Raw genomic sequence first — 13755 nt, 5'->3', positions numbered from 1 at the left:
ACACCATACACAAAAATAAATTCAAAATGGATGAAAGACCTAAATGTGAGATAGGAAACTATCAAAATCCTAGAGGAGAACATGGGCAGAAACCTCTTTGACCTCGGCCACAGCAACTTCTTACGAGACACATCACCAGAGGCAGGGGAAACAAAAGCAAAAATGAACTATCGGGACTTTATCAAGATAAAAGCCTTCTGCACAGGGAAGGAAACAATCAACAAAACTAAAAGGCAGACTTCAATGGGAGAAGATACGTGCAAAAGACATATCTGATAGGGTTAGTATCCAAAATCTACAAAGAACTTATCAAACTCAACCCCCCAAAAACAAATAATCGAGTTAAGAAATAGGCAGAAAACATGAATAGACACTTTTCCAAAAAAGACATCCAGATGGCTAAAAGACACATGAAAAGATGCTCAACATCAGTCAGCATCAGGGAAATACAAATCAAAATCATAATGAGATACCATCTCATACCTGTCAGGATGGCTAAAATTAACAACACAAGAAACGAGAGGTGTTGGCAAGGATGTGGAAAAAGGGGAGCTCTCTTACACTGTTGGTGGGAATGCAAATTGGTACAGCCACTCTGGAGAACAGTACGGAGGTGCCTCCGAAATTTAAAAATAGAACTACCCCATGATCCAGCAATTGCACTACTAGGTATTTACCCAAGAATACAAAAATACAGATTCAAAGGGACACATGCACCCTGATGTTCATAGCTATAGCCAAACTACAGAAAGAGCCCAAATGTCCACTGACTGATGAATGGATAACGAAGATGTTACACACACACACACACACACACACACACACACACAGGAATATTACTTAGCCATCAAAAAGAATGAAATCTTGCCATTTGCAATGACATGGATGGAGCTAAAGTATATTATGCTAGCAAACTAAGTCAGTTGGAGAAAAACAAATACCGTATGATTTCACTGGTCTGTGGAATTTAAGAAACCAAACAGTTGAACATATGGGAGGAGGGAAAAAAAAAAAAGAAAGGGAAACAAACCAAAAGAGCTCTTAAGGGTAGAGAACAAACTGAGGGTTGACGGAGGGAGGTGGATGGGGGATGGGCTAGATGGGTGATGGATATCGTCATGGGTGGGTGATGCTCATCATAGCAAGGACAGCACCTGTTATGATGAGCACTGGGTGCCGTATGTAAGTGATGACCCACTGAATTCTACTCCAGAAACCAATACTGCATTTCATGTTAAGTAACTAGAACGGATATAAAAATGTGGGGGAAAAAAAAAGGAGGGTAAAATCTTCCATTATGTTAAACCAGGGTTTCTCAAGCTCTTCACTCTTAACATTTGGGGCCAGAAAATTCTTCATTGTAACCTGCTCCTCTATGGATGGGTGTGATCCCCTATTATGTGATGCATTCCATTCAGCAGACATCTTAATTTCAAGAGGTTTTATTTTTTTTTTTTTTAATAAAATACACCTAGGGAAGTAGAACACTGTGAAGAAACACACAAACTAAATCTCAAAGAAATCACCAAAAACTTCCAAGAAACATGAATTCATAATCAAAAATTACAATAAAAATGAAGAAACAAGCCACAGCAAAGAGAAGTCAACAGAATTAAAAAAAAAAAAACTATAAAATGAGACCCATGAAGACTGTATCAAAATTAGATTATAAACAAATTTACTTTATATTCTGTAATATTTGAAAAAAATAACGGGAAACCTGAAACTATGACAAAAGAATACCAATAACAACTACTAAGATTTGTAAAAAGAACCAAACAAGACTTCTAGAAACAAATAAATAAAAAATAGTATTGAAATTAGATAGAGCAAATGAGTCACAACTGCATAAAGAATTAGTAAACTGGAAGCTATGAAAGAAATTATCCAGAATTCAACATAAAGAATCAAAACCAATGAATTATAAAAGAGGTCAACAGCACATGAGAATATCCTTCTTACTTTTAATCGGAGTTCCAGAAGGAGTTAGATTATAGGAGAGAGGCAGTGTTCAAAGGGATGATGGCTGAAAATATCCCAGTGCCAATAACACAAGAATTATCAGATTCACAAAGCACAACATATCGGCCAGCAAACTAAATGGGAGAAACCCACATCAGGATACATTACACAGGAAAACTGCAGAACACCAAAGACAAACTGAGGATCAAGCAGATAAAGGAGACATGACAGCTTACAACATAATCACAGTTTCAACAAAAATAGAGTAAAATAATACCAAAGTAAAAGAGTAAAATAATACCAAAGTAATTTTGAAACAAAGTAACTGTCCATTTAGTACTCTATAGAGATAAACCTATCTTTTGAGATCAAGAATGAAATAAACATATTCAGAAAAACATGAACCAATGGAGTATATTACCAAAGATTCTCACTAAAAACACCTCAAAAAGAGGAGAAAAAATACCAGCAAAAAGCTGAAATGTAAAAATAAATTTTAAGAAAGTGACAAATATGTGAATAATTCCAAGCAAATAATAACTACATAAAGTAATAATAATGCCAAATTTGTGGAGTTACAAGAAATCAAGACAGAACTAAAATTCTAGACAGCAGCATTAAAATAGGGAGGGGCGCCTGGGTGGCTCAGGTCCCTTAAAGCGTCCAACTCTTGATTTCAGCTCAGGTCATGATCTCAGGGTCATGAAGTCGAGCCCCGAGAGGGGCTCCACACTCAGCATGGAGGCTGCTTGGGTTTCTCTATCCATCTCCCTCTGTCCCTCCCCCTGCTCTTGCTTTCTCTCTAAAAATAAATAAATAAATGTTTGGGTTTTTTTTAATGGGAAAAAGGTAAATGCAGATATAGGTTCTTGTCTTGACACAGAGTAAAGTAACTTTAAACTTTAATACACGTTAAAGGATGACCACAAAAATTGTAAAAACAATGCACAACATTTAAACTAATACAAAGGAATAAAATGCAATTAAGGAAAAAAATTAAAAAATGAATTCAAAAGAAGACAAGGGAGGAGAAAAAACAGACAACAAAAAAAAGCAGAACAAAATGACTATAGAAATGAATCCAAAAATATCAGCAGCCACAATCAATGTAAATGGACAAAAGGAAAACTAACCCTCCAGCCAAATGTGCTGTTGACAAGGGACACACCTAAAACAGGAGGACACAGGAAAGTTGAAAGGTATCAGGCCAACACAGACCCAAATACAAGCACCACACAGTATGAATATCAAATAAGGTTAACTGGAGAAAATATAACAAACAGAGAAAAGGCAACACACTCGTGATCTGCCAAACACCAGCGCTCCCGTAGAGAGGACTTCAGCCCCACACCCTTGGGCACTTCAGCCGCAGCGTGCGCCTCCTGGTTGAGGCAGTGCCTTGTGAAGAAGGGAACCGCTGGAGCCCACAGGCTGCCGTCAGCCTGTTCTGCCCTGCGGCTGAGACCTGCCTAGTCAGCTCTCTGACAGGCCACCAGGGAAAGAAATGAGCATCCATGCTGCCCCTGTGTCATGTCTCCCCTCGGTGAAGCACAGGATGGAAAAAAGATACAACAAACAAATTCTAATGGGAAGTCATGTCTACAGCAGTGGCTGACAAAATGAACGTCAATCTGAAAAGCATGATTTAAGATACTCACTACTTCACGTCATCATTTTACTTCACAAACCTTCTCTTGTATGTGTTGAATAATAAATCTTTAAAAATACATAGCACGAGTCATCAGAATCAAGGAGAAACTGCCAATGCTAATATCTGTAAGATACCTAACACAATTATCTCAACTACTGAAACATTAATCAGATGAAAGACGAAATAGTTGAATACTGCAATTAACAAGCTTGATCCAACAACTGGAAAATACATTTTTTTTTCTAAGCATACAAGAAACATTTACAAAACATGTATTTGATAAGCCTTAAAGCAAATCTCATATATGTTCAAAGAATTAGTATCAGATAGAACATACCATCTGATTATAATGCAATTATGTTAGAAATTAACAACACAACAAAATTTAATAAATAAAACCTCAACATTTGGAAACAAAAACAACCCATGAGTCAAAAAAGAAATAATGCTGGAAACTAGAAAATATTTAGAACTTGATGACGACCATCTACTTACGAAAACTTGTGGGATATGCCTAAAGCAAGAGGTGTAGACCCGGAGTGTTTTACTCATGAATTCAGTCAATGAACAGATAATTCCAGCTTCACACAAAACCCTGGAGAAGAGAGGAAACTCCGCAACTCATTTCATGAGGCCAGTATATCCCTACAAATACCAGAATCTGACAAGGACTATATAAGAAAGAAAAATTACAAGCTAACCTCACTCATAAACATGGATGCAAAAATCCTAAACAAAACAACAGCAAGCCAAATCTAGGAATATATAATAAAAGATAATATAACCAACTTGTGTTGGTCAACACTGGAAAATATATTCATTTCAATCATCTCAATTAAGGCAAAAAATGCCTTTGATCAAATATCCATAACCACTCAATTAAAACTTTTATCAAAGTAGGAAGAGAAGGTAAAGTCTTTAACCTAATAAGTAGAACTTCAAGTTGTGAGGGACTTCCAGAAAGGCTCCTTAAAGGGAGATGAGTCCCTTTTGCCTGCCTACTTCTCTGCTGCCTGGAATGGAGACTTGCTGGCTGGTGCTCAGCACCTATCCTGGCCTATGAGGTGATCTTAAGGAAGGAGCCAGATACTGAGAATCAAAGAAGAGAAAGACAGAACCTGGGTCCCTGATGTCTCGGAGACACTACCACACAGCTGCATGCTGAGTTGCATGCCTCTGGACTTCTTTAACATGTGAAACTAAGACTTTGTGTATTTAAGATACTTTTACTTATGCAGTCAAATGCCATCTTAACTGAAACACTATTTCTATTCAAATGGTACTGTAAGCTCTAAACTGGGCAAAGGCAAAAGAACAATAATAATAATAATAACAAAATATGTAAGAATGGTTAAGAAACAAATCTATAATTATTCACATGACTAGAAAACCTAAAAGAATCTGACAGAAAATGACTAGAAAGAAGTTTAACAGGATGGCCAGAAAAAAGGTCAAATGCACTTCTGTGTACCAGAAACAATTAGTTAAAAATCTTTAACTTCGGGGCGCCTGGGTGGCACAGTGGTTAAGAGTCTGCCTTCGGCTCAGGGCGTGATCCCGGCGTTATGGGATCCAGCCCCACATCAGGCTCCTCCGCTATGAGCCTGCTTCTTCCTCTCCCACTCCCCCTGCTTGTGTTCCCTCTCTCGCTGGCTGTCTCTATCTCTGTCAAATAAATAAAAATCTTTAAAAAAAAAATCTTTAACTTAAAAAAGATACAGTTTATACTAGCAACAACAAGATAGCTAGGAATAAATCTAATTTAAAAGTCAAAACTTTTGTATAGAAAATTATGAAACTTTTTGGAAGGATATTAATAAGACCAAAATAGGTCAAAAAGAGTAAGAGTAGTTAAGATGTTACTGCTGAAATCAACCCAAAAACTCAATGCAATTGTGATCAAATCTCGACAAGGTTTTTCATGGAACTCATTGAGCTAAATTTATAGACAATCACAATGAGGCAAGAATAACGAAGTCACTCCTGAAGAACACAGCAAGAGAAAACCTTGTGCCTCAGACATCAAAAATTATCATAAGGCCACAGTACTGAAGAGAGTGGTCCTGGTGCAGGGACAGACAAATAGACCAATGGAACAGACCTGGAGCCCAGGAACAGACTCACACGTATACGAAAACCTAGGTGATGCCAAAGGTTAGTTGCGAATGATGATGTAGTCAATAAATGATGCTGGGGCAACTAAAATGAAAACAAAAGAAACTGGATACCTACCTAACAACATGCATATAAACTCAATTCTAAATGATGGAGTATTTTTAAATATGAAAGGCAAAACTATTATTTTAAATATATAATGTCTTTAAGAGCTTGTTTTAAGAAAAAATTCTTATAGATTTTTTAATTGACCTTTTCAACTATATCACACAAAAGGGAAAAACATTTTAATCATATTAAACTAGCTCCTTCCAATGAAAGAAAGGAAAAAAGACAGAAAAAAAAAACTCAACAAAAAAATGGTAAACACACCTGGCCAATAAATATTTGAGAAGTTGTTCAATCTTTCAGTAATCAGGGAAAGCAAATTAAGACCACAACATGAAACCATTTTACATCCATCAGATTGGGGTAAAAAAAACTTTAATAAGAGTTGCCAAAAATTGGGGCGCCTGGGTGGCGCAGTCGTTAAGCATCTGCCTTCGGCTCAGGGCGTGATCCCAGCATTCTGGGATCAAGCCCCACATCAGACTCCTCTGCTGGAAGCCTGCTTCTTCCTCTCCCACTCCCCCTGCTTGTGTTCCCTCTCTCGCTGGCTGTCTCTCTCTCTGTCAAATAAATAAATAAAATCTTTAAAAAAAAAAAAAAAGAGTTGCCAAAAATGTGGATCAACTTAAATTCTCCTATACCTCTGATAAAATAACCAATTTGTACAACTACTTCAAGACAGTACTGTTGACCTTCGAACAATATGGGGGTTGGGGTGTGCACCTGCCCAGCCCCCATGATCGAAAATCCGAATATAATTCTTCACTCCCCCCAAAACTTTACTACTAATAATTCACTATTAACGGAAAGCCTTACCAGAAGCCATAAACAATTGATTAACTTGTATTTTGTATGTTATACATATTAAATGCTGTATTCTTACAATACATAAGCCAGAAAAAAGAAAATATTAAGAAAGTCATGAGAAAATACATCTACAGTGCTGTACTATATTTAATGAAAAAATCTACATAGAAGTGGACCCATGCAGTTCAAACCTGTGTTGTTCAAAGGTCAACTGTATTTGGTTTTACTAGTCAAGCAGAAGATGCACACCCTATATTCCAGTAATTCTATGATATATCTTTGCACAAGTGAGCTAACTAACAGGTACAGGAACATTCACAGCAGCCCTACACATAGAAAAGATCTGTAAACAATCAAAATGTCAGTCAATAACACAGCAAATAGCTGAGTGAAAAGAATGAACTCCACCCACGTATGGCAACATGGATTAATCTCAAAAACAAGCAAAAGAAACAAGTCAGGGAATACATATGGTATGATTCCGTTTACATAAAGGTCAAAACCGGGCAAAATTAAACATACCATGGGCGAATAACTATATGTGTGATAAAACCATATAGAAAAGCTTAGGATGCTTAACAAAAATTTCAAGATAGTGTTTATTTGTGGCTCCTCCAGAGAGGAGGATTAAACTGAGGAAGTGCAAACTACTAACGGGCTAACTTGCATTTCTTAGACTGAATGTAAGGCCCAGGTGAGTTCATTTAATGTCTCTGGAAATGATACATATTAGCTATACATACTCTTCTCTGTTGATTAAGTATTATATAATACATTTTAAATGAATCAAAATATATCCAAAAAGCTGTTTTAAATTATCTTGTTCATCTTTAAGTTTTTTTTAAAGGCCACTGGTATGTAGAAGTGGTCTTTTAAGTATAATAAAATAATGACATTAGCATCTAATACGGTAAGGGCTGCTGTTAAAGGTAGTCATGCACCCTACCCTTTATAATGTACATCAACTTGTTTTCCAAAGCAACCCTGAAGTGCAAAAGACGTCAAGGCTTTGCACAAAAATATAGACTTTACTGACTTGCACCGGTACAACCATTCTTGTATACAGCAAACGACATGCACCCTGCATCTGCTAACGAAATCCTTTAAATTTGTTTTCGTGACACCGAAATTAAAAAACAAATATATTCAGCTAAATAAGCAGTGAGGGAGGCTATCATTTAATTATGGTACATCAGATTCCTATCTTAAATTGCAGCCTGAAGTCTCATAAAGAATCTTCTTTGCTTAAGGCAACCTCGAGATAAAATTGGGAGATTCCGGCTAGTACCCGAATTTGAATAGTGACAACTCCGGGGCTTTAGGCAAATTCACGGATTCAGTTTCCAAATAAAAAGTCGTTTTTCCAATTTCTGCAGCAGTTGCCAGGTATTTTTATGAGCGCTCGTTCTATAATATCCCTGGCAAGGCAGTACCAATCCCAGCAGATAAAGTCCCCAAATGAACAACCACATGAGCCAGCGACTGATTCAAGAATCCACACCGCCCGCTCCCCCCCCCCCCATCTCCTTGAAACAGGTGATCTTCCATGCCTCCATTGCCCTGGGGTGTGGGGAGCAATGGGGGAACGTTACTGGAAGTTAAGACGAGTCCATGAATCACATGGGCAAAACTGCTGGGATCTTACAAAACATTCATGTCATCTAACCCCTTTGTTTTTTGATAGGGAAAGTATGTCTCAGGGAGAAGCGCATCTCCTCAGGATCTAACAACTATTTAAATTCGTCTCCTCACCTAGCTCAGTGATCCTTCCCCCCACACATTTCCAGAAGCTTCAATTCCTTGCTAACAAGGTGGTGAGAAAACTCTCACATCTCTTGTGGCCAGGTTGTGAGGGCTAGAAATGGTCGCAGAGATAATCGGATCAACCCTTCCTCTAACAGGTGGGAAACAGAACGTAAGTGACGCAACTTGAGCGGTTAAATCACCGGACCCTCTGCCACCGAGCAGCGGGAGCCTGACAGAGGCAATGAAAGATCATTGGCGACCCCACTTCCCGTCTCCAGGAGGGCGGGTGTCAAAAACACCGGATCCCTCGACTGCAGCACGCATCCCTCGCTTCCCACGCAGAACCGGGAAGCGGGGAGGTGGACAACCTCGAACAGCCAGTGCGCAGCACCGAAAATGCCGCGGCGGGGCAAGAACCGAGTCCCGCCTCTTTCTTCCGCATCCGTCGACGCGGGGAAATGGAAACAGTAAGGTTGCGGCGCCTCCCGCGGGAAGAGGTACCTGAGGCTCGCGCCGCAGTCCCTCGACGCTACCGCACAGGAGCACAACACCCTGCTTCCGGGATCAAAACCGGCGGGGAGGCCGGAGATCGCGGGAGGCAACCGCGGGCCCGCCCCATGCAAGCCCCTCCTCCACTGCCCACTCTGCGGAGGACCCCGGCAACTTCCGGGACGCCGCGCGTCACTAAGCAGCCGATCCCCGCTTCCGGAAGCAGCCCTCCCTGCTCTGTTCATTTCTGGGACTGCGCGATTGCGATAGAGATTTCCGCGCATTTGATTGGTGGAGTGAGAGAGCTGCTCTCCGCTGATTGGTGCCGGCATCTTCGGCGCCGTAGACGCCGCGAGCCGCACAATTTCAGTCGTCTGTTTCCTGCGGGTCGCAGGTCTCTCACGGCTACCATGGTGGATGTCATGGAGTTGCCCAGGTCGCGCGTCAACGCCAGCATGCTAGCTCAGTTCATCGACCGGCCGGTCTGCTTCGTAGGGAGGCTGGAAAAGGTGCGCGTCGTCGCTGCCCTGGGCTCCCTGCTTTGTAGCCCAGGGGGAGGAGGAGGGAGCAACCCGTGACCGCCAGGGCGGCAGCCTCAGGGTGGTAAGGGAGGGTAAAGGAAGACAGGCCTTAGAGCATCACAGCGCTCCCAGTTTCGTTTTACACAAGAGGACGTTCTGCACACTTTTTAGCCATTGCAGCCCCATTTTGGCGCCACTGTTATGGCGCGGAATCGTGACGTTTTCGAATGCGCTCCGTTCTGAATTCTGGCGTCAACCACTGTGGTTCCTTTTTGTATTTACAAAAAGAAAGTTATAGAGCTGACTCACACATCTACCTCCTGATTTTTTAGTTTGGCCAGACTTGACAACTACTCTGTTTTTCTAGTTTCTTTCTCATGCAATTTTGTCTCTTCTCAAACTTCGTTTTCTCGTTAGAGTCATGTCGCCATAAACATTCTTCGATGGTCCCTTCCAGATCTCATAGCAGTCTGTGTTCTCATGCCAGTGCAGTATCTTCACCCTACTGATGAGAAGCAGGCCCAAAGTTTCGGAGTCAGTGAACCGGGAAAGCCGAGGGGGAAAAAAAAACAAAAACAAAAAAACTATTATAAAGCCTTAGTAGTTCATTTCAGCCACACATCCTCTTGGTTAAATAGGTGTTACTTGACTTCAGGGTAGGGAAACTGGGTAGGAGTGGTGTATGGTTAAGTGCTCAAGGCCACAGCAAGTAGCAAAGTTGACCTTCAAACCAGACCTGAATGCTGTCTTTACAGCTAACAGTAGAACCCAAATTTTCTGACAACCAGTTCTCTACTTCATCATGCTTAACTTTTTTTTAAGTGTTCTCTACCCCCAAGGTAGGGCTTAAATTCACAACCCTGAGATCAAGAGTGGCATGCTCCAGGACTGAGCCAACCAGGTGTCCCCCTCAAGCTTAATTTTTAAAACATACCCTCTGGTGGAATACATACTATTTAAATCATGAGTGCTAGTAGATCTCATTTTTAGACAGTATGGACTCCCTTTAATTTGTTATTAGGGCAGGGTTGCCAGATTTAACAAATAAAAATACAGGACATGTTTGTACTAAGAAGTACTGTTTATCTGAAATTCAAATTTTGACACCTAGATATGGTAACACAAGATTATAGTTTGAACCAAATTGTTCAAAAACAATTGCTTTGTGTGCATTAACTAAATTTGTTGGGGTCAGTCTGCTCATCTTCAGTAAAATTTGTAATATTTTTATTGTAATGAGATTTTAAAGTTTATGTGGTTTTTTTTAAATCTTGTGTTTCTTTTTTAGATTCATCCCACTGGAAAAATGTTTATTCTTTCAGATGGAGAAGGAAAAAATGGAACCATTGAGTTGATGGAGCCCGTATGTTTAAGTATTAATTCTATGTCTCTTGCTGATGTTTCTGATTCTTGGAGTGGTTGTATAAAGACCAGATTATAAAACTTCCCTGCTCTAACATTAAACTTTTGTCCTCTTCTTACATTATATATCCCTTTACATTTCTAACCAATGATTCTTTGGGCTCCATGATTTTTTAATAATCCCTTAACTGGGTAACAATTCCTATTCCTATGAAAGACCATAAAACAACATAAAAAAATCTTTTGTGTAAGTCATTTTTTCTTAAGAGTTTTACATTTTTAAAATTCTATTTTCTGTTTTTGTTTACATGTACTTTTAGTTATCACTTGTTTTTACATTTTGCATTTATTGTACTCAAAAAATTTTTCTTGGTTTTTTATGAAGACAAATATCCATGTGTTGTTTGGTTAATATATACAGAATATAGTGCATAAGATACAGAAAATAGAAGGTTCCTTTCAGTCGGTCCTTTTAAACAAATTACTCCTTGTAGAAATGCTGGACGAATCTTTAAGTGTTTGTTGTTTTCAGCTTAAACATTTAACTGGTGTTTGGACCTGAAGCTACTGCTAAAGGTAATAGAACTTGACATGCTGACATTAAGTACTCAAACATTTTTAACAACTTACAATTCAGTTTTTAAATTGGTAAATTTTAAGATGATTTTGTTACATGAAATGAAAGATTAGTAAACTGTAACAGTTTTCCAAGTTATCAACTAGAAATATGACAACACCAAGGTGACAATTTGTTCTTTGTGTTAGCTTGATGAAGAAATCTCTGGAATCGTGGAAGTAGTTGGAAGAGTAACGGCCAAGGCAACCATTATGTGTGCATCATATGTCCAGTTTAAAGAAGATAACCATCCTTTTGGTAAATAAAGCATTCTGGTATTAAATAGTTTCATGTAATTAGGAGGAAAACAATTTTATTCTTTTTAACTTGAGATGTCTTGGTCTTGAGTCTCAGTCCTACCATCTTTTAATTTCTGTAGAATTTTCTGATACCAAAGGAAAATGGGAGAACATTTTGGCCGCTTTTAAGTAATGCTTGTGTATGTAGGAAACTCAGTAAAGATTAATATTTGTGGGAAGAGAAACTTAAAACATATGGCAAACAAAAATAATGTTAATAGTTTGTTTTAACATATGCATCGAAAGCATCAAATAATGCATAACGCCTAAAACCAGGCAAGAACTGTCTCTACAATGGATATCAAAATGAACAGTTGTCTATACCCCATGTCTTTTATTTTTTAGAGCCACAGGTAAATAGCTGTGATAATCCCTGTTTTAGAAGACAGATTATGAAAATAAGTTGATCTCTAAGAGGGAAAGAAAAGAGAAAGAGGTAGAAATCTTTTAGATAATAAATAATGTTACATCTTTCCATTGTAGATTAAATGTTTGCTAAAAATTTTTTTCAGATCTTGGACTTTACAATGAAGCTGTGAAAATTACCCATGAGTTCCCTCAATTTTTTCCTTTGGGGGTTGTGCAATATGATTGATCTTGATGAAGATATTGAAGACTGTCATAGGGAGCCCCTGATATTTGAGGGGGAGATTTCTGTGATTTTTAATATTTAATTTGTTCTCCTTTTAATTTCATTTATCTAACCTTATTAGATATTGCAATATCCCAGTTTGATGGAAGCTGTCTGTATATTGAAAGTTAAGTCCTCATGAAGAATCACTTCTGTAGTATATGGTCAGATCAGATGCAAGAATAAAGCAGTTGCCTTGAGTTTAGTTTTCTGTTTTATTAATAAAAGTTGAAATGGGACATACTGTTGATCATTTCATTCTTACTCTTCTGGTCATGTGTTCAAACACTAACTTGGAATTTTCATAGCTGTAAGGTCAGAACTTAGACCTACCAAATGAAATCCTGGGCCACCTACATTATGTTAATTATTTCCTTGACTCTCTGAAAAATGACTTTAATTTATTAAAAGAGCAAACAGAATCCTATATCTTTTATAATTTGTGAGTACCTATATTAGAATTCTCCAGAGAATCAGAACTGAAAGAACCATATATACCAGAACTATATATATGAGATTTTGTTACAGGAATTGGCTTATGTGGTTATGGAAGCCAAGGAGTCCCCAGGATCACTCACCTGTAAGCTGGAGAACCAGGAAAATCAGTGGGGTAATACAGTTAGAGTACTAAGGTCTGAGAATCAGGGGAGCTGATGTAACTTGCAGTCCGAGGTTGAAGACCTGAAAACTGGGAGGCCACTGGTGTAAATCCCAGAGTCTGAAAGCCCAAGAACCAGGAGCTCCATTGTCTGAGGACTGGAGGAGATGGACATCCCAGATCTGGAAGAGAGCAAATTCGCTCTTCCTCTACCTTTTTGTTCTGTTTGGGCTTTCAACATACTGGATGATACCCACCTATGTGGTAAGGGCCTACTGATTCAGACACTAAGCTCTTCTGGAAATTCCTTCACAGACACACCCAGAAATAATGTTTTACTGGCTATCTGGGCTTCCCTTAGCTCAGTCAAGTTGACATATAAAATTAACCATCACAGTACCTCCTTCTCAGGATTTTGAAACCACATTTACTAATGCTAAATAAGGGATATCTGATCATTAAAACAGTTGACGAAATCATTTTTTTTTTCTTCCTTTCAACTGTCAGTATGAAATTCCTGTTTACCTGTACTTCATACCACTAGGTAATGTTGGGGATAGGCAGGTAGGGATGTGGCAAGTGTAGGATAGAGGCTAAAGCCCAATAACTGGTGACTTAGTGGCCAGTCAAGTTTTATGGCTTGACTCATTCTCTTCAGTTAGGAAATAAACTAATTCTAAATCCATTTAGATGGTAAATTATACCAAAAATATTTATTTTATGGACACCTGGCTGGTTCAGTTGATAAGAGCATGCGATTCTTGATCTTGCAATTGTAAGTGCAAGCCCCATGTGGGGTGTGCAAAATTTGAAACTGATAATACTTTAAACTTTTATCCCAAAATGTTCT

General features: G+C 38.8%; 3 protein-coding genes across 4 annotated transcripts in view; 1 reads left to right on the top strand and 2 right to left on the bottom strand.

Moving 5' to 3' along the window:
* Positions 1-8977, bottom strand: part of UMAD1 (UBAP1-MVB12-associated (UMA) domain containing 1) — a 217107-nt gene extending 208130 nt beyond the window's left edge. The window contains exon 1 of the mRNA XM_057304178.1: positions 8891-8977. The gene's annotated coding sequence lies outside the window, so the exon portion shown is untranslated. The remainder of the gene's footprint in view (positions 1-8890) is intronic.
* A 228-nt stretch (positions 8978-9205) lies between these two features.
* RPA3 (replication protein A3) lies at positions 9206-12550 on the top strand. Its single transcript, XM_026506369.4, has 4 exons — positions 9206-9387; positions 10688-10762; positions 11527-11635; positions 12189-12550. Exons 1-4 carry the CDS (start codon positions 9289-9291, stop codon positions 12269-12271), a joined length of 366 nt encoding a protein of 121 aa, XP_026362154.1. The 5' UTR covers positions 9206-9288; the 3' UTR covers positions 12272-12550.
* Positions 9712-13755, bottom strand: part of MIOS (meiosis regulator for oocyte development) — a 60897-nt gene continuing 56853 nt past the window's right edge. Inside the window, exon 12 of one of the 2 annotated variants that reach the window (XR_008956302.1) lies at positions 9712-9901. The gene's annotated coding sequence lies outside the window, so the exon portion shown is untranslated. Of the gene's footprint in view, positions 9905-13755 lie in introns of both variants that reach the window. The other variant, XR_008956303.1, reaches the window with a different exon arrangement.

This window comes from Ursus arctos, unplaced genomic scaffold, assembly GCF_023065955.2.
Source record: "Ursus arctos isolate Adak ecotype North America unplaced genomic scaffold, UrsArc2.0 scaffold_3, whole genome shotgun sequence".
Lineage (NCBI taxonomy): Eukaryota > Metazoa > Chordata > Mammalia > Carnivora > Ursidae > Ursus > Ursus arctos.
Note: the sequence above shows the minus strand (reverse complement) of the source record. Positions and strands in the feature narration are given on the sequence as shown.